Genomic DNA, 27,698 nt, shown 5'->3' on the forward strand with positions numbered 1-27,698 from the left:
CATTTCCTAAATCAGCTGTATCCCCATTTACCTTTTATTTTCCAGGCCTGCAAATGCAGTTATAGCAGGATTCTCAATTTCCTCAGTCTCACAAGACAGGTGCACAGTACCTCATGCCTTTACCGTTTTCTCAGGCTGAGTGCTTAGGAGAATTGGTTTGGTTAAAATTTTTCGTTAAAAATTGTTTGGTTGAAAAATGTTGTAAAATGTCAACCCAAAAAAAGAGATGTTAGGGAGCTAACGTTGCAAAACAAGGCTGATATTTATATTTTAGTTTTGTTGTGCTGGTAGGAGTAACAATTGCTATCATAAAGCTGTCATAGGTACAGATTCACCAAATCCCTTCTGTGTGTGATTTAAACATGCAAAATTTTAGGCAAATGTTTTAGTATTTTGCTACCTTAAGGATATAATAAATAAAGTAATTCAAGGACTACGAAGGCCAGGGAAGAGACTCCAATTGATATCAAATGGATGTTGAATCAAGTCTCTGCTGTATCAGGGAGGGCTTATCTGCAAAAAGTTTGCTTCTTACTTTGATCTTAGAAATACTACAAGGTTATAGATAAATGGAGTGTGTGTTTTTCTAAAATATGTGTATTTTTCTGTTTTAAAGTTCGTTATGTTTCTTTTCTTAACATGAATAATTAAATTGCTTTTGGCTGACTTATCTACTGAGAAGGGTGATCACAGTGTAGACCTTCTCTTTTTGCAGACCCAGGTGCATTATCTGGAAAATCTGAGAATGCATTGACTACAATTTACCTTATTATAAGGTTACAAGACATGAAATAAAGCCTTGGAAATGGCTCTACAAGAGATGTACGTTCAGTTTTATTATTTGGTATTAAGTGATTGTTAAAGGTCATACTGTTGCTACATTTATGTGTCTCCACTATAAATACTTGACTGATACTAACAATTCAGCCTGTAAGTGACTCTAGTATAAAGTTTAGTATAAGAAACATTTTTCATTATAATGAAATTTTTTTGGTATTATTGTCAGTAATATTCTAATTTGCCAATGACTATCCTGTTTAATTAAAATAAGAGTATATTTTTATGTTACTTTAAAAAATTATTTAACATATAATTTGACAGTAGCTTTACAAAGTCTTTCATGATATCTTTTTCTAAAATTTTTTGTTTCTTATATGGTATTCTCCAGTTTATATTTTTCCAGCCACCAAAACCTGTGTATCAGTAGGTTTCATTCTCACAAGCTTGTCCTCATCCATTCTGGTTGCCATGCATTGGTCCAAGTACAACACAAATGGAGATTTTGCCACAAGCAAATGTGGCGCCTTTTCCCAATGTGTTAGTGGATTTTGTTGATCAAAATATCATCTTGATAACAGCCCATCTAGAATGTTTGACAACATGAATTAATTCGTGGAAGAGACTTTCTAGAGCAGCAAAGGGAGTCAGAACACAGTTCAAATTGGAAGATGGAGAACAAAACCCCAAACTTTATTGACAAAGCTAATGCTCGTCTCTATAAAGTATATTAAATTAAAAAAAAAAAAAAGAGAAATCGGTTGGCTTCCAGTAGAATTTGTGCTCCTGAAGCCATGAGCTTTCTTCAAAAATCTGCTCCCCCCTCTGATCTTGGTTATCTTTCTCAACAATCTAGTGGCTTAAAGCAAGACCTGTGTTCTTATGGAAGTATATATGTGAGCAGGTGTCCACGTGTATAAATAAATGCACTGTTACTTTACAGCCTCCATAATATGGAGGAATTAACCTGGAATAAAACCATTTTAAAAAGGAATCATGGGGGAAATAAAGTTATTAGACAAACTCTCAACATGACAACAAACGTCAATGCAGCCCTTTGGAGTTCTTTCAGTTGTGTTTTAGATAACTTTGTTTTGCTTCTCACAGAGACCTAATCTTGGAAGGCTAGAAATTCTGTGCAGAGCGGCTGGAATTAGTTAAATACTGGAACCACTGCTGATTCAGTTGCATCCTCCAACATGACCAATCCTCAGTAAGTACCATGTGAGGATAGTTGTAACTTATTTTAAATAGAAGGGAACAGGTTGCTACCTGTAGGAGAATGATGTTGTGATATCAAGAAGGTTCTATCAGTATTACTGGAAGGAAAAGTTGATATTTTGAGGAGAAGTAGTAGGATTTGGTCAGTTGTCTAAAGAGTGTGAATTAGCAGAAAAAATATGAATGCTGCAAGCATGTCTGATGTGTTACTAACAGCCAGTGGCTGAAAACTAGTATGTCGTATTATTTTCAGATCCGTTTGCCTTTTTTCTTTCCTGCCACCAAACCTGTCCCAAAGCTGTTTGCCAACACTAGTCTGTTGGTTTGTTTGTTTTTCTTTTCAGTCAAATCAGACAATGTCTGTCATTTAGTCTGTCTAAGAATACAGAAGGGAGAGGCAGAGAAATACTGTTGGGAGAGACAAGGCTGCACCAACCCATTTCCTTTTTTCTTTATAATACTGGAAATTGGATCATTGTGTCCTCTTTCGTGCAAAACTGAACCAGCTTGGACTTGTAAAGGTAAATGTCCACAGGATGGCACTAAAGGAAGAAAATTCTTGCTAAAATTAGCTCCTTCCTCTGGGCTTCTGGTTTAGTCTGTAATACAGAGTAATACAGTTCTGTTGGAAATGAAAGAATCTCATTACTTTCCATTATTAGTTAGACAAAGAATAAAATAAAGTAAGCCTTTAGGTTGTTCAAATAGTACTTCCATTTGCCTCTACTTTCTGCTATGGTATGACACAGTTGCAGCTTTTCCCTGCCAAATACTTGAGATATAACAACGTTTTCTGATTTTTGAAATTACTTTCTTCTGTGATGCTGGCAGCATTTAGCTCGTTTTAATTTAGGAATAATGTTTTCTGTCTGAAAGGGTTAGTCTAATGGTGAGGCTCTGACAAATAGAATCTTTCTCTCTCTCTTTCACATAGAATTTTAGTTCCTTCACCCACATCCTTAGACTTACAAGATATATGAGTTAAGAACTCTTCTAAATTATTCATTTTTTTCTAGAAAAAAAAATGAGCTGTTATTCAGGTTGCTTGAATAGCTGGAAGACTTTACTAAGCCTCTTTAAAACAAAATCACCAATGCAACTTCTGCAGTCAAATAACAGAGGGAAGTTGGGTGCTAAGCACTTTTAAACTTATATCCCTAAGGAAAAAGAGTATCTTCACACCTGCTGCTGAAAACCTCTGACAAGTAGCCTGAGATTTCTTCAGAAGTTAACAAGCTCCCCTGGATGAAAGCTAGAGAAGTTTATGCTTGCACCTACTCCGAAAGAAATGGAGCAAGCAGCTTTCACTGGGTACTGCAAAGGATCAATCTCTGCTGGGGCTTGACATGCGAGCTCTCTCCTTCGCATGCACTAGATAATATGCTGACAAAGTTTGAGTTTCTAGGTAACTAGAATGGGGTAGTAGAATAATACATGTTCAGATTTAGAAGCTGTACATAAGGATAGTTAAGATAATCTTTATAGAGGAGTCCATGATTCTTCTGAATCATTGTTCTCCTTTCAGAATTATTTTGAAATAACTTGTAACAGAATGATCCTTTCTAGTTGAACGTAACAAAGTCGCCAGGCATCAAAACTATTTGAATATTGACCCACAGTGCAAGAGGGGTCAAACTGCATCCATTAATTAACAGTTGATTTGTATATAACGATTAATAAGCTTAGCTATTCATTACTCACTGATCTAACTTACAAAGAAGTGAGTTTTTAGTTGGCATAGTTACGTGCCTTCTTTTGTTTTGCACAAATATTTTTCTTTTGGGTTCATGCATTGTTTCCATATTTGTTTGTTTGTTTATAACACATCCATTTATATTTAGTGCTTTTGAAGCAGGTTTAGCAGAGTGAAATGCTGTTCTCCTTTGTCTGTGAGGTTTCTGTTGGTTGCAGTAGGATCTATGAAAGACAAGTTTGGGGAGATTTGGTCTGTCCCCTCAATGAGGACATCTCCCTCAATGACCTTGCAAAGGCTTTTTAAATTGCTGGCTTTTTAGGATTCTGTGAAGTTCTTGTCTCTAACTTATTTTTACTTGCTTGCTTATTTATTTATATTTGTTTATATGTATATGTGTGTGTGGAGAGAGAGGGGTTTTTATTTTGCTTATTACATTTTCAGGCCTACAATAGAAGGCGGTGTTTCAGAAGTTGAGATAATTTCACAACAAGTGGAAGAAGAGACCAAAAGCATTGCTCCTGTACAGCTTGTTAATTTTGCTTATCGAGATCTCCCTTTAGCAGCACTTGATCTGTCTGTGGCTGGGTCCCAGCTTTTGTCAAATTTGGATGAGGAGTACCAAAGAGAAGGGTAAGTACAAAGGACAGAATTTTGTTTTATAGTTTTAGGTTATAGGAATTTCATGGCCTGTGAAAAAGAAAACCTTGAGCTGGAGAAGTGCAGCCAGTTGTCCTCAAACCCTTTTTAAAACCATTGTGACAGGATGGAAGCGATCTTTTCTAGTATAACTAATCTGTGCTTGTTTGGGGCTCTCTATAAGTTTAAGTGATTCATAGATGCTATTTGACCACAGTTTGGAAGCCTTCTGTCAGGGAAAACGAGACCAAGCATCTAGCCCGTCCAACAAGCAGAATGGCCTCATGAAAGCTCTTTGTGAAAGGTGTTTCAGGAGGCTTTCAGGATGACAGAGTGTTGGCTACTGTGATTCTTGTACATGGTTTTATATCTCCTGACTGAGAGATAATGACTTAGCACTGCTGATTCCTGAAAGATTGTGTTCTTTTCACAAAAAAATTTGAATTGCGTAGTTTGCTTGTGTGAGAACATTGTCTTTGATAATGTATATACATATTACTCCTGTTTTCATAGAACAACTGTTCCAGTTTTATTGGAATAAAAGATCTTAATGAGTTCATACATAACCAAATATCAAATGTTCATACATAACCAAACATAACCCAATGTCAGATTATGTAGCATTGTTGTCCTACAGGACATTAGAAGTCATCCCTATGCCTTGTTCAGGCTTGAAATGGCTGTAGGTGGACTGCTATACTAAATTTTTTATGAAAGATTTGGGTCAACTGCAGAGAATCCAGAGGAAGGTAGTGAGAATGATTAGAGGCTCAGAAAACCTGTCATGGAGTGCTGATTGAAATAACTGTTTGTGTTTCATGTGAAGAAGAGACTTTTCAGGGGAGCTTATAAGAGACTTCAGTGAGGAAGAGAACAGTCTGTTATTGATCTCCGTGATGCTTAGGAGAAGAAACAAAAAGCTTGAATTGCAGCAAAGAGGAGAATAATGAGGGTAGTGAAGTGCTGGGGTAGACTGCTGGTATGTATGGGGAGGAGGGGAATAGAGTTGCAATCGCTAGATGTCCTTAAGAAGACTTATTCGTCAGGAATGATAACACTATAGTTTAACATCCCGTGGGACAGAGATTAGGTGAGCGCTTGTGCCTAGCCCCACTGATTCTGTGATTACTATTCCACTGTGTGTTGCACTGAACGTATATATACTCCACTGTCAATAAGATCCGTCTAAAAGCACTTCACAGTAAGTCGTATAGAGCTCTCATTGATGAAGACATTACAAGGCTTTACATAAGCCTGCATTTATTACAGCTCAATGTGTTTTAACCTGTGCTCTGAAATCAGCAGAGACCTGCTTGATCTCTGCTCAGCAGGTATTCTGTATGGTAGTCAGGAAGCAGTATGTGGGGAAGGCTCTTGCCTTTAATTTCTTTCCAAATTGGACTTTATAAGACATCTCCAGAAAGTTGTTACTCCAAACAAGGGGAAATACGTTTCAAGTAGGTTATATAAGTATAGTACAACCGTAACATAAAATACCCTGCATAGCAAAAGAGGCACTTGAAAATTAATTTGAGTATGCAGGTGTAACCCTCAGGCTATTTTGGTGCTGAGTAAATACCAGTTTCGTTCAAATATGCATTTTTATAGATTTTTATGATCTGAAACTCAATTCTTCACTGTGCCAAAGTGCACAGATCTCTCATTGTAACCATTGGAGCAGCTTTGCAGTCTTAAGCGTGGAAATAGACTTGTCATTCTTTTCCTCCGTAGAGATCTCTTCCTTCACACAGACTTCTTTTGTGGCTTTATCAGTCTGAACGGAAATAAGCAGGTGCCATCCCAGCTGTAGAGTGGATTCTCTGAAGAAAATTCAGAAGTTTAGTTTGTATGTCTCAATGTATTTTGGCTGAGTATGTTCAGCTGAGTTCCAGGACTGCATCTGCCTTGTGGGAATGGTGGCTTCTTCCTTTCAGAAGCACTGATCGCAACTGATGCCCTGTGAAATTTAGGAGCAGAGCTGAGCTCAAGAAGCCCAGCAGCAAAAGTAAAACCACCTCATGGCTTGGTTGGGAATATGTCTGGTTTTATGAATGTGGTGTGATTTCTTTCTCATGGCCTTGTTAGATGTGACTGGCTTCCACCTGAGTAAGAAGGAGATAGGGTGGGTCAGATCAGTTTGGTACAGGAACTGACAGCTACATCTCCCTCATGTATGAAGAGAGTGATGTGGGAAAGGCAGCACAGGAGGTGGCAGAAAATGTCTAAGTCCCTGTAGTTTCTGCCAGCATCCATATTTGTAACTGTGAAGCTCTGTTACCCCAATGCTACCATACAGGTTGCAGGTGGAGATACCAGAAGATACTGCTAATGCCAGAGAGTACTAAAAGGTGATGTGGGACTCATCTTCCCCTCCCTGGCAGTCAGCCTTTGTTGCAGACTCCCAAGTGTTACCTTCTGTATACTTTTCCCTGAGAATTTCAGGGAAGGTGCCAACCTGTATGACCTGCATATATTCTGTATGGCTCTGTTGTTCTAGATCTGTAGCTGATTTAGGCAAGTTGTAGTCGTTCTAACTGCAAGGCTCTGCAGCAGGAAGGTCTGGCACATCCCTGTGCTTGCAAAATGCTGGGTTGTTGTTACAAGCTGCATCTGTCCATGATCTTGTGGTTTTCAACATAATTGTCCACAGTCGCTAGTTCCTGATGTGGGTTGTCACACTTCATCACTAGTAAGTCTCCATCTCCATGCACAGAGCAACAAGAAAGACATCAGACTAGAGATGAATAAGTGGCAATAAAGGATTCTGATTTAATGGTTTGGTTGTGTGCACCCCAAGGCTTTCCTCTAACTTTTCTTCTTTAAGGCCAGAAGGTGTTCAGGGTCCAAGCACAAGCGCAAATTTAACCTGTTTGCTAACCAGGGGAGCTTTTTGTTTCGTCTGAGAGAATGTTTCTCTCAATAAACCCGATATTAATAGGCAACCAGGAATAGGTGGGTCATAGCTCAGCCCTCTGTGTGTGCCTGGAAACTCTCAGATGGCATCAGACTAGCTACCCCTCCCACAAGAAATGAAAAAAAGAAAAGGAAAAGCAAAAAGAAAGGAAAATTATGGTCTGTCTTTTGTTAGACGGACCATATATAAACTGAAGTTCCCATGACTTTAAAGACACTGGAATAAAAATCTTATTTTGTGCAGTTTGATGGGTCTTTGCTCTATCATATCAAATGCTCAGGGCAGTCAGTTCCCATCTGCCAGTGTTGTTGAAGGAATTTTGTGGACAGTTGGAGCTGTTTTTATCAGAAATTTAGTTTACAATGTTGATCCCTCTGCTAAGCAACAAAGAAAGGGCTGCAGATTAGATGGTGCATTAAGCGTGTCCCTGAAGTACACCTGTAAGTAAAAGGGTAATCAGGCAAGAAAAACCTTTCCGTTCTCCCAGAAACCCTCAAACAAAACACAAAATGTGTTGTCTTCTAATGTGGGTTGAGCAAAAATTCTTTTCCTTCTGTAGACTTCTCAAACAGTGAAAGTACAAAGATTTACGTGATGGAAGTTGGTTAAGTTGGATGGAATTTGCATTGCAAATATTCTCACTCATTATAAATCATGTGGGTGGCTGGCATTGCTGCCTTTGCACTGAAGAGGAGTAAGGTGCCTGTGGTCTCCGTATGTGGGATAGGAGGGATTCCTGCATCTGGCTTGCTTCATAGCTGCAGTGAGGCTGATGTGCCTGGTGTTAACAGAGCTATGGGTCTTACTCTCAGAAAAAGGATTTTTTTTTTTTTATAAATGCCAACAATATGTAACTAAAACATTTTGATTTTTATGTGACTATAGCAATCTCTATAGTCCTGTGGAACTATACAGGACTGTGTGGAAGAAACAGTGAAGAAACAGTGGCTTTGTTTTCAGAACCAATGAGAGTGTGATGTTCATTACTTTTTAGTCCCGCTGATCTGCTCTGCAGTTAACTTGTTAGAATCATCCTTAGATATCGCTGCTGTGCACTGTACTCCATGCTTAGACATTGCAGAAATGATTGAGGCATAGGCTGGAGACATGTAGATGAGAAATAAACTCATTCAAAAAATGTGCCTTCGATGCCAAGGAGAACACGTGGTGTACACTTCTAACATATCTGTAACAGATTAGGTGATACCCATGTACAAAAAGCAGCAGCAAAGTTGCCGATTTGCTTTGTGTCTGTGAATTTATTGGAGAGGCTGTGTCTGCATTGGACGGGGTTTGCATAAAAAGAATATGTAAATGTTTCTTTGAGGAGACCCAGAAAGCTAAGGAGATTTTCAAATGTTAACAATAGCTTTAAGTGCCACTCTTAATTTCTTTTTTTCCAATCAAGTATTTTGTTTTCAAAAAAATAATTTCTCTATTCTATTTTTGCATTGATGACCAATAAAAATGATGGGGAATAGTTGGAAGATTGACAATATGCAGAAAGTGGTACATGTGTGCTAAAGACAAGTGAGAATAGGGAAAAGCTCTCCTTCCTGTATTTTCCTTAAGTTCCAATTAGGAGGTATAATTCACAATAAATTATAAAAGAATTTACAGACAGTTGCACAACAGGCTGTATTTTTTTTGTGAATATGCAGTTAGGCAGTGAGCCTGTCTCTCAATGAAGATCTGTGTTTAATGGTGGTGGGAAGCAAGGGGAGAGAGGTACACCAACTTTAAATTATTTGTTGTATTTGTTTTAGATTGCAGCTCTTGAATTTTTATATGTTAAACAAATTTGAAACATGAAGGTGCTTTCAAATACTGTGTTCTACATCAACAGCTGTAAAGGTTGGGAGTTCATACAGTTAATGTGACTCACTTGACATTAGCTGTAAATAGTCATGCCATTGTAATTTAATCATTTGTGATCATCTGTTCCTAGCCCTAGATTGTTTGGTCACAGCTAGAAAGTGCATTAGACAGTAGGAATGTCTGAAAAAAGAAAACTGTAGGAAGGGATAGAAAGAGAGAAAAAGGAAGGGAAACCAAAACTGAACAGAGATTTACAGAGATTCAGAAGTTAACACAGGAAAGAGTCGTGAGCTTTTCATTTTAAATTGGTTGCAAGCCTTCACTGATGAATGTATTCACCCATCCTGGGAGAAAAGGATGTCTGTTCCTTCAGTCTGTCTTCTGTAATTGCACTAAGTAGATGCCATTATTTCTGATTTTCATATTCATCTTTCAGTTTTTATTTTGGTCTCTTTGAGGTATTTTACTTGTGTTTTCTACAAAGCCTAAAGGTACTTTAACTAAAAGAACTTGGATGGACCAAGTTCTCACATTTCTCTTGTTTTCTGCTTTTCTTGTCTTTGTCTGGCAACATATTTAAAAAACAGTCCCTTTTCTGAAAAGTTCTGGGCACCTCATGCAGATCCTGGAGCACATGATACATGGTGAATAATGAGGTCCAAGCTCGAGATAAAGTGCAAACGTTTTGGAAGGCAGAACTATTTCATGTAGTGAGCAAGCTTCTTGTATTTATAAAAGTGACTTTTAATTTATTTTTAGCTGCCAATCACAGTCTGAATCCAGAAAGATGGTGCAAACAGCAAAATACAGTGAATGAGACTGTAGTGCTGGTTTGTTCTTTGTGCAGTATGTATCACTGCTACTCTCTGTGCTCTGGTCCAAAACTAAGACCTGCACTGCAGCAGAAAATGAGCATTCAGCATGACAGAACCTGCGAGGTGACCAGCTCTTCACTAGAGAAATTTTGGGTTTTGTTAGAGGGATGTTCAGTGATTTAGAAACTTATTTTTCTGTAGAGATCCTTTTAAGTGTTTATCTTTGTAAATGTTTTTTTCCAGAGTAGTTCATTACTGTGTTTGTCCTAGTACCTAAATCCTTTGAGTGTGTCCCTCTAATGTCTTTTACCAGTAACAGCAATTGGTAGAGGGAGTGCTACTATAAGTAAAAAAAAAAAAAGAATTAATTTTCTAGCTCAGTGATTTTTAGATCTTTCTGTATTTTTCCAACAGAACTTGCTTTTCCCAGGTACTTTTTGTGGGTAGAAGTGTAGCAGTTGTAGCCCATAGACCACTATTTGCAAAGCTCTTTATTGGAGGGAAAATGACATGGGTCTAATTTATCTGGCTTAACAGTGGAATTAATTGTCTAAGTTGGAGAATATATGGCTTGGTGCAAAAATTGAGAGATGGATAAGCAATAGGACAAAGGAGAAATGTGGAAAAGAGGAATATTAGTCTGGAAGGAGAGTCCATTAAAAGGTCAGCGAAATGCTGAGCAGCAGTCTAAAAGCAAATCAGATGTTAGGATTCATTAGGAAAAGGAGTAGAGAATAAAAGAGAGGCCATTGTTGTGTCCCTCTGTATATCCAAGCTTTGCCCACGTCTTGAACATGAGTGTAGTTCTGGTTCCTGTTGAACAGGATATGGTAGATATAAAAGAACTGGGAAAGATTCAAAGGAAAACAGTGATCAAAGATGTAATACGACTTCCGTTGGAGATTACTATGGAAGCTACAACTCTTCAATCTAGAAAAGAGAAGGCTGACATGAGGTTTGATTGAGATTACAAAATCTGTAACAGAGAGGTTAAAATAAGGTTTGACACTGCCCCACGCCTCCCAATACAGGTGCTAGGGAACATTAATAGATTAAGGCCCAGTTCAAAAAGAAACAGAAAGAGGTTGCTCTTTGCACAGAGGGCAGTAGATGTGTGGAACTGATTTCTAAAGGATGTGTGGCTGCTAATAGCTTATCTAGCCTTAAGCGGAGGTTGGATAAGTTTGTGGAAGAGAAATTCATTGAAGGTTGCTAAGTAGAATCCGAGAAACCACATCTGTCTCGGGAAGTCACCAAGTTGAAAATAGATGGATGCTGTGGGAGTTTTAAGGGGAAGTATTATATGTTTGCTGTGTTCTTATTCATCTTGAGACATCTGCTCACAGCCACTATTGGAGACAGGATACCAAGCCTTTGTTCTGACCTAGTATGGCTGTTCTTATGTTTCTTAAAGGTTGTTTTTGAGCATGATGTTAATATTTCACTAAAGACTTTAGCATAAAAAGGAAAAGCCTCATAAGCAATTTTCTAATGAGTGGAGTAATATACCAGGTAATCACAGGATGTCAGTGAGCAAACGGTGTGATATACACCTGTAAAGAAGGCACAAATGATCCTAGAAAGCATGAAGTACTTCAAATAGAGCTGGGAAGCATTCATGTAATTAAACCTATTCTAAAATATTATGTACCGCTCTAGTTGGCTGTATTCATATGCAGAAGGGACTACTAGGACAGTTATAGAAACTGAGTGTCTGTTTTACAAAAAGCATGGGCTTTAATGAAATTGCATGAGTGGATGCCATTGCTGTGTATAAATGCATCATGGACAAAATGCCAGCAAGGGAAAAGAACTAATCAAGCTAAAGAACAATATTGGCACGAGAACAAATATGTATAAACTGGCCATGTGTGAGTTTAGGCAGAAAACTGGGGGAATCTTTCTTGCCATTTGAGCCACAGAGTTTTGCAGCAATCTTCCAGAAAATGTTATGGGGTTCGAAATAGTAAAAATTCTAGGAGAAAAAAAGGATGAGGGTGCTCTCAACAGTTAAACTTCTGTAGTTAAACTAAGCTTGTAGAAGTCCAGGAAAGGAGTGCAGAGCTCTATCTGTTCCCTGGAGTTGCTCAAGGCCTCCAGCTGCTACCTGTAGCCTGCTGTGAGGCTCTGCTGTCTGTTTTGTCTCAGCCAGATTTTGTATTGTTACTTAGCCTTGCTGTGTTCCTGGAACTTCCTGACCATGGCCTTTCTACTCCTTCAGATAGCGATTTGGATCTCATCCATCCTTCTGTTTTGTGATCATAGCCATCTTGTGAGATGCAAACACTTGCTGTTTAGCCAAAAGAAAAAAAAAACAGGTACAATGGCAGATTTTGGGGTATTTGTTTGCAAGACCAGAAAATGGAAAAAATGACAGCTGTTAACAGCTTGAACAAATTGTTTGTAGTGGTTCCTTACCAAATAAATATGTTAAACCTTCCCAGTTTTGCCTTATGTTCTTTTTTCCAAGCTGTTTATTAATAAAACTAGCAGTGATGATGACAGATTGGTTTTCCACAAAGCCATGTGTGAAAGTATCTTTAAAAAGAATTACCGCTGGTAAAATTCCACTAAATATATTTTAGGGTCTCATAACAAAACTTTACAGCCCTGTATCACCATCAACCAAGAAATTACTATGCTAGTACATTTATTTACTTCATCCAGGCATTGTAAGAAAGGTAAATAGTATTCCTGTTGTAGAGACGGAGTAACTGAGATACCTAATGAACCTGTTTGAAGTTATACTGTAAAGTTGTCCTAAATCATACTTTATTTGTATCCATATAGTGCATGGCATCCACAGACAACACAGTCAGGATACCAAAAGAAGTTGTACTTGTTCTCTGAACAAAATAGGGCACTTTTTTTTTTTTTTTTTTTTGGTCTGGAGTGAGGGGAAAAAAGTGTTTTATTTGGTTAGTATGTAATCTCTTCATAAATTTATGAGCTGTGTAAGTTAACTTTTATTCTCTTGAAAGATCTGTGTAGTTGAGTTTCTAATCTGAGCTTTAAACTTAGTGTAGCTTTGCAGTATTGCAGGGGAAATTGCCAGGATTTGGAAGGTAAGTTTAAACTCACACTAATTCTGGTAGGGATTTGTTTTTCTCAAATACCAGATTTCTCATCTGTTGAATGGATGTGCCGTTACACATCAGCAGGGAGAGCTACTACTCTGCTAAGACAGGTTACAGGGTTGATGGAGATGAGGAGATTTGTGTATTAGGAGTCAAGCGTGGTTAGCATGTCAACAGGTTTATCTAAAATGTATTTCTGGTTGGATTATAGTTCCTTTTGTTATTTATGTCCATCCTTTACAAGAGGTAAGAAATAAAAAAGAAAAACCAAAAACCAACAACCCAAGGCAGATCAGGACTCTACTACACAGGAGTGTAGAAGTAGCAGGGAATGACTAGCTAAGCAGCACCCAGGAAAGAAACCATCCAGTGCAGAGCACAATGTGATTGTTAATGTCAGTGGATTCAGAGGCCTTGGAGGAGGTCTGGGAAGAGGTCTGCTAGGCAGTGATGTGAAGATGCTAATCACTGTCCATTCACAGGACAAGTGTTGAACAAATGCACCTTGGTGTAATAAATTAAGATATGAAACTCAAGGTGGTTTTTCAGTGCTTAAATTGCAAACACTTTTGTGTCTTTGGAATCAATTTATATATTTTATGAGTGATATATAGGTGTAAACATGCAGATGATCTGCATTTGACCTCTTAAGTTAACTGCTTTTCCAATTGTAAACTGATAGTTCTGTTCAGAAGCTTTTTGGAATCAGTGGAATATTAATAGTGCACAGACAGAATAACTCCACATTCTTTAGCATTCTCTAAGTAATGATTAGCTTGAGTAATGATTATTGTGGCTATATGTAATGTGTGTTGAGTATCACAGTTGATTTATTCTTACCGGTACATTTGGTATACTTGAAAATCTCGACTGCGTAGAGCTTTTAAAGGAATGTACTTAGGCCCTCTACTGATCATTCTGAGAACAGGAAAGAGGTAAAACTGCCCTGCAGTATTAAAATGCTGGCAAAAGAGTCTTTTTGGAAAAGGGAAAATAAATGTAGGAAGAGAATAGAACTAAAAACTGTTCTATTTAAACAGGGCCATTCTCTAGCATTAATTTTAGAAAGATCTAAAAAAAAAAAAACCCCAAACCCAAAATAACAGTTGCAGTAAAGACAAGTTATCATGTTTTGAGATGATGTAAGATAAAATCCATTAAAAGATCAAGTTTGCAGAAAGGCCCTATCCCAGTGCCTTTTTTCCCTTATGTTTTAAAAATACCTATTTAAAATCTAGTGCATTCTGTATTCAGACCAGAACCATAACAAAGTTAAACTAAGGGCAAGTTCTTGATAGTAACACTTGTCAAATCTTCTCTGAAGTTTTAAGAGTTAATTGAGGAGGTCTTTTATGGTCAGGTAATCTGAGTACAAGTATTCAGTTGATATGCTTAATTCTGAGAAGCTGCTTGAAGATGTCAAGTCTCTGAGCACTGCTTAGCCTCACTTTCTCCCTCATTTTTGAGTGTGGGTATGTCAGGGAATGTTTTGCGATTTTTTTCCAAATGTTTGCTTATAACATGAGTTACTGAGTCTAGAGCTTTATTTGGAATTGATTGGTATTATCATATCTTGTATACCATTGATTCCTGTGTATTGATATTTTAGTTCAGACATGGCGGTTACTGCACCACACTTCTGTATGCTTGCAGCTTCTTAAACCGTAGTTAATACATCATGTCAGCTCTTTATTAGCTTATGTGTATTTACAGTGCTTTGAAAATATGAAGTGTCAGGCAAGCATCAGAACTTTCAGAGGTGGGCCAGTACAAGAACATTGCAAAACACCATGATGAGAAATGATACAATACTGTATCAAAGTGAAACTATGGGGGGATTTTAGGAGGAAAAAAGTATCAGGATGAGCTTTATACTTCTAAAGTCCATGCTACTGTTAGTTCTATTACAAATATTTTCAAAAGAAAAAAATGATTTTTTTTTTTAACAACCCACTTGAAAATGTGTGTCTGCATTAACACAATACTAGTGCAACATTTACTGATTCATCAACTTCCCTCCAGAGTTCTGGTCCTCGTAGCCTCGTCACAGCTCCCTTCATCTTGCCTAAACCTTCTTTTTCCTCCAAAACAAGGTGACCTGATCTAAACTAGATTTGGGAGCAGTCCCTGGCGTATGCTGTGCCCAAAACTGTGCTACCTCTAACTCTGGGAAAGTCCTTTTTGGCCTGGTCCACAAACAGATCGGTGAGAGTTAGACAAATAGACAAGCTAGACAGTCTTGGCCAGTGGCTTGACACTTTTCCAGGCGGTGTATATTTGCTAGTATAGGTGTAGCTGTGGAGTCACTGAGCTTATTCTTTGGTGTTTTCCAGGTTCCTTTTGCTTTTTTCCATGATGTCGTAGACTGATTGTTGCAAACCAAATTTGGTAGCTCTTGTCTGATTTGTCTCATACTAGAATAGAGATAAAGGTGCACGACCATAAAATTCAATAGCAGAGAAATTCCTAAAAAACATCATTAGCTTCTAACCTAATAGCAGAGTCCTGCTATGCGTTGGTACTCACAGATAAGGGAATGCGGCATGTATGTCAAAATAAAAACACATGAAAAATAGTAAGACAGGAAGAAAGTAGAAAAGTATGTACAATAATTAGGATTGCGTTACTCAGTGCATTGGAAGGCACTTGAACACCGGTATGCTCCAGAAGGTTGGAGAGACACGCAAGATCCCCAGTGTGAAGTTTTCTGTGAAGTGTTTTTCTTGGTAAAGAAACCAGTAAAAGTGAGTTTTGCAAAGTCTTTGTGCATTATTGCTGAGCGTATCCATAACAGCAGAACTTGTAATTTTGAGTTCACTGCTCTTTAGCGCTTTTCCTTTTTCACTACTTCTTCTTTTCTTTTCTTGTTTTTCCTCTTCATTTTATTTTCTTAGATCTAACTGGCTAAAACCGTGCTGTGGGAGACGAGCAGCTGTGTGGCAGGTATTTTTGCTCAGTGCAAGTCTCAACAGTTTCCTGGTAGCCTGTGTAGTATTGGTGGTGATTCTTCTGACTCTGGAACTCCTAATAGATATAAAGCTTCTCCAGTGTGAGTAGGAGGATTTTTTTTTTTTTTTTTTTTAAATTTGATGAAATAAAGGCTTAACATGCTGGGAGGTTTTTGAAGGGGGGAGGATGGTGGGGATTTTTTTTTTCCTACCATTTAAATGATGACTAGGCTAGGTAAGAAATGTGTTTTTGTGGAACCCTGGTATAGTGAAGTCAGTCTCTTCCTTATTTTGCTGACCAAATTCAGTATAGGACAAATTTTCAAAGGATGCAAGCAGAGTGTACATGCAGAGATCTGCACATATTGTCATTAGTAGTTGAAAAGGTCTGTCCTTTACAGACACACTTCGTATACACAGAAGAAAGATCATTTGTGCGTCATTAATCTCTGATGCTTTTCATGTGTATAGACAGAAGTGATGAACTTGCTAGGGTATTTGGTGCTATCTCTATTATTAATTTACCTCTACTGAGGTGGGTAGGAATTGAAATGATGAATTTCTATCTTGTAATGCACTGAAATGATAGAGATTTTCATTCTACTTTGCTAATACTCTGGGAGTCAAACAATAGCTTGAATGGAGTTTTGCTTTATCTGAATTCACTCTACGCAGGTTCCACAATGGAAATTTTAATGCTGCTGTTTTGCTTCCTAATTAATCTTTTTTTTCCTGCTGTTCTTTTCCTCCATTCCTTTTTTTTTTTTTGCTGTTATGATACAAAGCTGACATGAACACAAATACCAGCTACATTTTTCCCTATGCTAAATGTTGAAGAGCAGCCTGTAGCATCTCTGTAAAATCTCAGATATGTTGAAATGGCAGTGATAGGGTTCAGACAATCCCATAAATGCAAGAATACATAGCATGAGAGAGTCATGGTCTGGTATCTTCTATGGCAACTTTAACTGAGCAAACAAACTTTTTAGTCTGTTGAAGTCCTTTTATTTTTGTGATTTGTCAATTGATATTAGTGGAGTTAGATTTCACTGTAAAGATTTAGGTATTGCAATTGTCTTGTAAGATTACTTTAGGGGACTTTATTGATAATTGCAGCCATTTTATAAACCCTATAAGATGAATAAATGACTAAGCTGTCTTTCCACACTGTTGCCCACCATTTACACCCCTGTCTGTCCATACTGCACACACTCTTCTGAACATGGCCGCTCCGTTACAGTTGTTATTTTCTGTAGTCTCTGGTGATTTACCATTTTGGATGAGGAAGCCCAGAATTTGGACAAGTCTGCTGCCTTCAAAAAAAGTCAGGAATGCTAATTATGGGTGTAAGTCCTTAAAAATTGAATGAGGAAGAAGCTTTCAACAATATTTATTGAGGCCGCATCTTTCTGTTTATGTAGAGAAATGTCACTTCATTTAGAGCCAAAGAGTTTAAAAACTGTTTCTGTTGATTTCTCTTAGATTTTTAACACAGTTTTGGAGACTCTGGAAGCACCTGCTTTCTTATCATTTATTTTCTGAAGAATCTTCTAAAGAAGGCTTTATTTTAGGGATCATTCCTCCTCTATATGTCTAATGCATGTGATACTCTCAAAGCTCTGCCGCTTACACCTTGTGCATGACCTACAGTGTTTGGTCGAGCCAGGTGATTTCACTGTTCAGAGGCTGCCCCTGCCTGTGTGGATTTTCTCAGCACCTGAGAAAGGACCCATTCTGCTCTGTGTTGCTACTTTGCATTTTAACTAATGCATCAACCCATCAGGCTTCTTGCCTTTGTTAAGTTGAATACCTTCTATTTTATTTTAAATCAGATAAAGGCTATCTTGGTGGGGCTGATATAAGTATTGCAGTTGTGTCATATGAGGAATGTGTGTCACTTACCTTAAGATTTTAAAAAGCCATACACAAAACTGTCAGTGTCAATGATGGAGACCACATTTGCAAACGTGTAGGTCACACACATGAAAAGAACAGAGACCTTTTAGGGTATTTTAGCACGAAGCATATTCATGCTGGAATTAGAAACCCCAGAAAGCAGGGGACATATAATAGGTCTTTTATTATAGGTCTCTGTCCTATCATCACCTTTTTAGTCCTATCTTCAAAGCTCTTCACATGCATTAACAAAATAACATCTCAATATCTTGTGATGTTTTGCAAATGCAGAAATAGATGTATATTAAGTCACTTGCACCTCATTTCAAAAAAAGAGGGTCATGGCAGGTTCCAACCCCCGCTCTGCAGAAATATAGACCATGCTGTCCCTTCCTTGTCTTCAGTAGTTTTGAGGGAAAGCAACTCAGGAAATCATCTTAGTATTGCCCTCCTTCTGCAATCAACTACAGCAGTGTGTCTGGCATCAGGCCTTCCTGAAAACTGTGAAGCTGAAAAGCTCTGCCCCTTTCCAGTTGGTTGCTGGATCTGGGCCCAGTCTGAGTACATGCATAGCTGTGCAAAGAAAATGCACGTTGCGGTGCAGCAGTGCCTCAGTAAGAACGGGTTCAGGGCTTGCCCAGACTATGCAGTGAGTATCTGCTGTCTGCTCCTTGCAGAAACAGTATAGTTTGTATCTGCCGGGAAATCATCATCAAGAACAACATCCACCGAAAGCAAGCGCTGGTAGTACAAGCTTCTATAATGGCCACTCAGGGTTTGTCGGGATGTATTCTTCATCCCTCCCCTCCTGATACACATTTTGAGGAGATGGGAAAGGGGGAGGAGGTAGACTGAGGTTGGCTGTACTCTGCATTTTATACTGAACCATCTTCTTCATGACTAAAATAATCTGGATTTGCATTCACTTCTTCCCCATAGCACCAGACAAGCAAAATGTGAAATAAAGCAGAACTTTTTGGCTTTTAGCTACAATTTTGGGAAAAAAAGGTTACAAGTTCAACAAATGTGAAATTCTGTTCCAGTTAAAAGTAGAAGCTGTATAGCTTAGGTGCTTTGCCTCAAACTGAATCCGAGTTATGTATCCGAACCACCACAGAGTATGGATGAGCACCTCTTGGATAAGACCCTTCCCCGGTTTTGTAGCTTTTCCCTGGATTTTTGAAAGGGGGTGTTTTGGAAGAGGCAAATATCCAGATTCAGTGTATGGGCTAGTGAGTCAGCTCTTGTACAAAAGCTTCTTGCTTGGAAGGCTTTTTCAAATTTACTGTTTTACTGGCAATTTAATTGCACACTGTCTGGCAGTGCATCCAGCACTCTGCTACAGTTAGTGCAGCATCAGAAATTGATTTTTTTTCCAAATTCGTGGTTGCTCTATCTTTTTTGTCCACTAAGGGGCAGCTGGAGCCTTGTATGTCAATCGACAGCTGTTTGAAAAATAGCTTACAAATGGTTTCTGTTTCTTGTTCTTTATGCCACCCTATAAAGACGGTGTCTTAGGAAAGTTAAATATATTATATTTTGCCCATTTGTTTCATCTTTAAGTAGTTCCTCTGCTGCACCACAGCAAACCTTCTCTCATCAAACCCCAGCTGTGAATTCCAGTGGCAGCCCATACTAACAGTTTTCTTCGTATCCTAATTTCTTCCTACAACCCTTCCCTCCCCTTTCCATTTTAATTAGTTTTAATTTTAAAATAAGATGCTTTATTTAGTGCATGCCCTGTATGTTCTTGGGACTTAGTTAATTCTGCCACAGTCTTGCATCTCTATGCACACAGTCATCGATTGCCTTAAGCTTTGTGGTTACACAGTAATTCTTTGAAACTGCAAGACCACACAGACTATTTTAATCTGTCTGCTGTAGGGATGGTAGACTCACAAATACCCTGAAGTAAAGAGAGACTTCTTTCTCTTCATTCCCTTATTCCAAACTTGAGAGCGTGTGACCTTCAGAGTAGGAGTTGCCAGCAGTTCAGATACTGGACCGTTTCAGCTCTCTGCTTTGTTTTGTCAGCAGTGAAGGGAACTTTGATCACAGAATTTCAGTTGAACTTACTTATTAAGGAATCCTCCAGACTTCAAGTCATTCATTTAAGCCCATAAAGACAACCCATATCATAGAGCTTCTTATGTCGTCTTGCAGCAAACCTATTTGTCTGAGATTATTTCATTTTACTTACAAGCAAAATAAGTTGAATCAAATTAAAGCCTGATTTAATGCCAGTGAGTGTCCGTGCAAGACTTTAGTACTCTGTAAAATCATACTTTTAATGAACTCGGATAAGTTTTCCTGAGTGTTCCTGCTAGTCAGTTCCTGAAAGGACTTTTGTTCAAAGTCATTCCACTTTGAAAGTGGGATAACTACCTCAACAATCTGCATGCATGAAGAGTACCTATATGGAAAGTTAGTGTGTAGAATCCAGAGTTTCATAAATTACGATTTTAACTTACCCTTTACAGACTTCTTTTCATGGAGGAGTTTGAAATGAAGTGAACATAAGTGATTTTAATGGTCACTGTCTTTCTAAAAAAGAGTGCATACAAAGGAAATTGTGTGTGTTAACCAATTACTTAAACTGGAATTTTATTTAATTTACTGTAACTTTCTTGAGTGTTCTCATAGAAACTTGCTTAAAGACAAAGCTATCCATACGACAGCCACGTTTCCTGAAACAGACTGTACAAAAATAGTCACATTATGTTTGTTGTACAAATTAGAATTGCTGGTATTTCACAAACTCCTTAAAATTAATATATTAAGATTTGATCTTATTAACAATTAACAATGACATTGGTTCTTTCTGTTGCTTCTCTCACTGTGGTTTTCCTAGAGTCAAACTTGACTCTGAGAGGAATGGGATTCTGAGCCAGTCATGGCTGTTCATGCCACATCCAGAGAGCTGTACAAAAGTCTGCCTATCTGAGTTATTTATTTAGAATTTTTATTTATTTAGAATATTTTTTATTTAGGTGATAGAAATGTATTTTGAAGCCCAGTTTGAGCACTAGTTTTTAAGCACCTGTTCCGGATAATTACTGATCTTCTGAGCTGAATTGTCAAAGACTGAATACAAGGAATAATGTGGGGAGAGTAGAGCATTCTGTTTCCTTACAGAATTGTAACTCTGGAGTTTTAGGTATATGGGATTTAGTCACACATCTCATACTAAAGCAGTGCATGGAGTGAGAGCATGGAGCAGTGACAGAGCATCAAAGACCTAAAATGTGTATGTCAGTGCTTACCAGCAGTCTTGCCTGTAAAATATCCAACGGACAGCTGCTGCGGCTGCTAACATGCTGGCCTGAGCTAGGGTGCGCAGCTGACAGGGCTGGAGTTCCATGTCCCATTACATCCCATCCCCTTTCAGGTACTTCATTACAAAATTTAAGAAAGCAAGCTTCACCCCTATGTAAGTTGTAGCAGTACTAATTATATTAAGCTTAAGTTGCATTCTGCTACTGTAATGATGCTTCATTGTATTGTATTAATTGCAGTTTCAAGTGCTTCACAGTTTGCAGGAATAATTCACTGGATCAGCCTAGTCATCCTGTCGGTTTTCTTTTCAGAGGTATGTATAATCAAAGTCTTTCACCACATACAGAACTGCCAAGTATTTTTATGCTATCGCTGGAATTAACAAGAGTTTAACAGTAATTTGACTGTGAATAAATGTAGCACAGTGTACTTCAAGGTAAAAAAATAGAAAAAAGAAAAAAAATTAACAGTTGCCACTCCTACTGAGCAAACTAAAAAAATCTTGTTTAGATTAGTGCTGTTTGTCAGTTGCCTAGAATTGGCAAGGAAACATGGAAGATACTGTCTTAAGAATTATAATTGGAAAACTACAAGAAGAAATAATCATCTCCAAAGCACTACAGGCACAGGACTAGTTTCATCCATTTTTTCTCACAGAAATCTTATTGGTGTCACTGGGTATAAGGTATAGGAATAAGATATATTCTTCAGGAATAAAGATCCACAGGTTTTTTTTACAAAAAGATCTATTTTAAGAATGGAATTATCTCCTCTCACAATTTATGTAGGTAGTTTAGATGTTCTAGGTAGCTGCATATAGACACAGTAAGAGAATGAAACAAATGGTGAATTTCTTTGCAAAAATTTGTATGAATGTATGCATTGGAAAAGGCTGTAATCATGATATAAAAAATGACCAAATTGGGATAATCTGTTGTAGTTTTCAACTTTATTCCAAAAAGAAGTCATTGGTATTGAGTCATTTAGACTACTCCTGAAATATCCCAAAATATTTTTAAGGCTATTTTTTCAGGTCATAATGTGTTGTCACAAAAAAACATTTTGTGTTTGTTAAGTTGGGAAGACAGCTTGGACTTAAATATTTTAAAATATTTTTTCTAGTTCCATAGGAGAAAATATTGTCATCCAAACAGATGTTAAAGTCTTCATTCTGTGGTAAATTCAGGTGAAGGTTACAAAAAAAAAAAATCAAAAAACAGGGAGCTGTGATATCTGCAAATGATTTGATAGATCACTTGTGTTGAATTCATCTTCACCATATTATACCACTGCTTATTTCCATGGTTCTATTAATGAAATACATTTATTTACGTATATCACTTTGTATTTCTACTTTGTATTTCTACTCATAACGGGGATTTTCTAGGTGGTGTTGCCAGACTGTCAATGGCTACTTTCTGAAAGGATCCCTTGGTAACAGGCAGGGGTCTCAAGACTGCTTTGCATCCTAGCCTGCTGGTGCTGCACTTACACAAATAGATAGGATTACTTTCCCCATCCTTTGGTGATTGTGGGTTGTAGGATACATGTAAACTAACTGAAAAAAATCTCTAAACAAATAAAAAATTTTGCAGAGTCTTTCCTTTGTGAATTGCACATCCTAGTTCTTGAAGACTCAGGTTTGCTAGATGGAGTCCATTCCCTGTAAAGAAATACTTTTCCCTCTCCCCCAGAATCTTTCTTCAGTGGGGATTAGCACCCTGGAGCTCCCTGTAATCCTGAGCTTCCCAACAGGATCAGCTTGTAAGTCCGCTGCTAGCAGCATGGCTGCACATGCACGCTCACCTGATCTTCATTGCTTTCTGGAGCTTGTTTCACAAAAACCTTCTCCTCAGGTCCTCAATTTCCTTCTGCTGGGGTATAGTCTCAAGTCCTGTTTTCATTCACTTATACCACCAACTACTCTTCTCAAATCCCGATGCAGTGCCTTGCTCCTGTATCCCTTCCAAAGTTCGGTTCATATGCTGACAGTTTTTGGTTGTTTGTGACAGTGCAGACAGATCCTCAAGGCCACTACTCATCTGTCTCAAGGAAGAAATTAGTTGTTTCAGTTCTACTGAGACAGAGTACTCACATAAGTGTTTTGCAGGAAAACAATAACAGAAATACTTCACAGAGCCAAAACTGGTTGCCTGACTCACCATCCTCATTTTGGATCTGTGTTGGCTTTTCTCCTTCTCTCTGTATTAGGTACTTGGAACTACTTTTCTTTGTCTACTTGCTGTTCTCATTTTTTTTATAAACTTCTTAACACTCACTTTATTACCTGTTTCTGTCTTCCAAAGTATCTTCCTTCACCTATTTGATTATGGTTTGAATTTACACCAAAGAAAAATGAGACCACAAGGCAGCCATGTAAGGTGCACAGAGGAGGGTAGATTTTTGGATATTTTGGATATTGGTCCATTTGGCAGCTCAGGGTCCTTAACTGGGTTAAAGCAACAGAGGTGGCTCCACAGAGCAACTGGATGTGCTTCAAAGACCACAGAGCTGGAAGAGAATGAAGGTGTACCTTTCCTATTGGGTTTGCTGGGGTTGGCCTTGTGCCAGATTGGTTTAATGAGCAACAGCATGTCTGTTTATGTTGAAATGCATCTCATCAGAGGAAAAACAGAGGGTTTAATTTTTTCTCATCCAAATCAAAACCTTTGATTTTTCAAGAGGTTACAAAATATTGCAAAAATTGCAGATCACAGAAATTATTTTTTTTTATCCATCTTAATTTTATTTCCTCTTTTGGTGCCTTCAGAAGATTTTTTGCCCTCTGATTCCCAATACCATGAGTCAGCTCTCTTTGGAATTATTTGTTGATAAGATTGTGTGTTATAGTGAGATTTTTGCCATCTCTGACTATTCATGCCTGGCTGATTTTCCAGGGATGAGCAGGGTTAATTAGTTTGCTTGGATATAACGGGCAACTGCTGAGGATTGATTAGTCCTTCAGTCAGTGCCTTTTTCCTCAAGGCAAGGATTCGGGGTTTCTGGTCTTCAGAAGGGGTTGTTTCCATAGCAAGTACCATGCCCTAATTGTTTATTCTGTAGTTTGGTTCCCATTAGTTGTAAGTGTGGATACATAATTCTTCAGAAAGGCCTCAACTCAGACTTAGAGAACAAATAATACAAAGTTGTAAAAGACTTGTTAAAAACCAGAAAACTTTCAGCACAAAATCTGAATGTTTTGGAAAAATATGACTGATTAAAAGCTGTGCTATAAAGGCATTGCAAATAGTTACAGTCCTATCACGCTGGAGTTAAACAGGCACTGGCTTTCTGCTTGGTTAAAATGAAGGGGACAAACATGCCAGTAGCTGGCAAATGCCAGCAGAACAGCTGCCAACAAAATTAAGTAGCTACTCTCACAGCATATTCCTGCTCTCGCTACACTTGTGTTATAGCCACAAGCCTTAAAGGAATTTATTGCACTCTGTTAATTTTATATTCTCTGTCACTGTCTGTGACTTTCCACATTAAAATGTCCTTATTCAAGTGAAGAGCACATCAGCTCTTTTTGCTTTTTTCCAAGTATTTGAACAGGATTTACTAGTGGTGATGATTGTGTATGTTTGTCTTTGTTTACATACATCACTATGATTTGTCTGTGTACGAAATGTTACCCAGATGTTAAGACAGAAGAGAAGAGAAAGACACTGGGGGGGAAACCCCAGTACCAACAGCAAGGCAAGGCCGGGGTTACACCCTATCAAGAGGGCAAATTCAGCCTTGGTAATAGTTGGCTGAGAAAAGGAAGATGGGGAATGTCACAGTGTTTTGGTAAGTGGATTGGAGTCTGCTTGTATTTTAATAGTTTTATCACATTGCCACAAATAGTTGATTCTGTAGCTGTTTTTCAGTTCTGCTTTTCCACTAAGATTGATGAGATTGATTGCGTGCAAGAATTGAGTTCTTTGATATTAGTTGTTTGCATTGCTCTGTATGTGCTTCAGTCAGCCAAGCACTCAGGCATTCTGCTAGCTTTCAGCACTTTGTTTCCCTGGGAGTAACGAAGTCTTCTGATGTGCTTAAAGTTAGGCAGTCATGGAATTGCAACTTTTTTCCTGCATCTATGTCCAAGAAACGAGTTCTCAAATTGAGTAGAGTAACTCTGGGATCCTAGCTGATAAAGAATTTGTTTCATTAGCTATGGCTCATAAGTGCATTTTAGATTTTCACTTTTAGATGGAAAAAAGAACGCAAGACTTTCCTCATCGTATATGTTAAAAGGAAATGTTCATAGTAGTCTGACACTTTACTCCTTATAATAGCGATTCTTGGAAGGAATAAAACCTACTAAGGAAGACCCTACTGTTAGGGTTCTGTGAAAAAGGAAGAACATCCCAAATGACAGAACTAAGAGACAATAATGTCTTTCCCATATAGATTTTTCATAACAAATTCATAATTTCAATATTAGAAATCAGTTGTGTTACTTTTATTACACTTTTTGTGAGCTTCAAACAGCTGAGCAGAAAGATAATAATCTTCTATTAATTCTATAGTTCTTCCAGAATCTGTGGCTTCTTTTCTGGATGTCTGTTTTCATTCCATGTGCACACAACTTTTCTCATGGTGCATAAATGCACTGCATTGCTGGCTGTGTATGATTTGATTTTTAAAGGGATTGATTAGGGGGGATCTAGGAACAAAGGTATAGAATTCATATGCTAATACAATATATAGTAAATATAAGCTTCCTTCTCTGCTAGTGTGTAAAAAATTAAATATTTAATATACTGTGAAATTTCTTTTCTAACCACTTTTCTTGCTTCACAAACAAAGAAGTTACCAGGGAAAGTGGCTTTGTAGAGATCTAGGAATTTAGCTAGACACCTTCCTGGAATGCCAGTCTGCCCATTTCATTTCCAAGAATATACCTGACTTATATGGTGTGCTCTATCAGTGCTTCATCTGTGCTTTCATCTCTTGATAGTGACAGTCCAGCACCTTCTACACGGTGCATTTCAAAGATAAGAATTAGCACTAGAGTAATCATGCCCAGAGGGAACTTCTGATGGAAGGTTGCTTAAGACCAGTTTTCTATCCAATCTGCATTTACCTTATGGTAGTATACTGTGTCTCTAGTAAGCCATTCTATTCCTGAAAAGCCCTTTCAAATCTCTCCAGGGTTGTCAGTTTAAAATTCATTATTTTTCTCCATATCTAAGAACAAATATTATGGGAGAACATAAGAACAAATATAACTGCAGTGTTTATGCAAAGGTGCATTTGCATACTATATGATATCATAATAGACTATTAGTGGTAGTCAGTGAAAAAGAATGTACTGCGTTCATGTCTATTAGTGTCGCCAAGCTTTTGCCGTTAATTATTTCTGTGTAACCACATGTGCCAATAGAACCACAGCAGTTACAGAGTACAGTACACGGGGAGTGTTTTGTACTGGGTGATATGTGAGGTGAGGTCAGTAGTTACATGTTTCCTCTCAGAGCCTTGATTGAAGAGAAACCATGTGAGGAGGATGCCTATGCAGTGGAAACAGAAGGAGGTCTCAGTTTAAAGATGCTGACATGTTCCTCCATGCTCTGGTGGCCTGGGGATAGCGTGCACTAGAACAGCTAGTGTAGTATCTCAGGACAGGCACACCAGAAAATGGCAAAAGAAGAGTCTTTTAAGTAGTGGATGAGCTAAGGCCTCTGTGGAGTGATCCAAACCAGAGAGGTTATAAATTACAGATTGGGTACAAGGTGTTCTTTCTGGGAAAAATTTCAATAAATATTTGGTCTTACGAGATATATCCAAAAGGCAGGAGCTTAATCCTCAGGGTTTCTGTACAAGCCAGAGGTAAAGACCCTTTGTAACAGATAGATTAGTTTTGTGGCAGTGGACGGAAGGAAGGGCTCTTCTAAAGACACCCTTTCCACCCCACTCCATCCCGTCCCTCTCTTGTACAATCACTACCCCATCTCAAAATGCAGAGTTGCTCTCCTTTGCTGTTAGCTAGACCTGGTGGGCCAGCTTCACCTCCTGTGCTGCCTTCTTTTGATTTCTTTACGCTATGAATGAATTTGGCACAGAGAGTCACTGAGTAGTAAATTGTATTAACTGTGCAAGCAAAAAAGTATTTAAAATTACCTAATGTACATTGCAGTTGGCTGACAAATGTAGCTAGCTCATGCAGATTGTGGGAATTCACACAGCTGGCTCAGCAAAGGACTTGGCCAGGTTTCCCTACAAAATCAGAGAGAGAACCTGCAGCGTCGCACAGTTCTTCATAAACTTCACGGCACATAGTTAATGTTGTGCAAACAACTGTGTCACCGAGGGACACTGTCAACTTCGAAATTACATTTCTGTCTGAAAAATGGTTTAAAATTTTACTTTTATCTGGGTTTACTCCAACTTAAAGAAGTTAACAGAAGTGTTCAGTCATTTACCTTTTATTAGTGTACTGGACAGACTTTTATGTAATAATTTAGCTTTTCTCAGAAAACAAAAAAATGTATTCCTGATAGAACTGAAAAAAAATATGTTAAGGACTTTCTAATTAAAAGATTTCCAGTCAAGAGAAGTTAAAGCATTCTTTTTCAAGTACAAAAAACCAAGCTGGCAGTGGCTTTTAGCAGGAAAGTACTGACACTGATATTT

The 27,698-nt window shown here is 38.1% G+C and overlaps 1 protein-coding gene across 1 annotated transcript in view; it reads left to right on the top strand.

Annotated features, from left to right (window-relative positions):
• Positions 1-749: 749 nt before the first annotated feature.
• TMEM266 (transmembrane protein 266) overlaps positions 750-27,698 on the top strand; it is a 62,847-nt gene continuing 35,898 nt past the window's right edge. The window contains exons 1-5 of the mRNA XM_075160423.1: positions 750-822; positions 1,885-1,990; positions 4,136-4,324; positions 15,849-16,003; positions 21,314-21,387. Coding sequence (XP_075016524.1) covers positions 1,977-1,990; positions 4,136-4,324; positions 15,849-16,003; positions 21,314-21,387 — 432 coding nt within the window. The 5' untranslated portion in view covers positions 750-822; positions 1,885-1,976. The remainder of the gene's footprint in view (positions 823-1,884; positions 1,991-4,135; positions 4,325-15,848; positions 16,004-21,313; positions 21,388-27,698) is intronic.

The sequence above is a fragment of the Calonectris borealis genome, chromosome 11 (assembly GCF_964195595.1).
Source record: "Calonectris borealis chromosome 11, bCalBor7.hap1.2, whole genome shotgun sequence".
NCBI classification, from domain to species: Eukaryota; Metazoa; Chordata; class Aves; order Procellariiformes; family Procellariidae; genus Calonectris; species Calonectris borealis.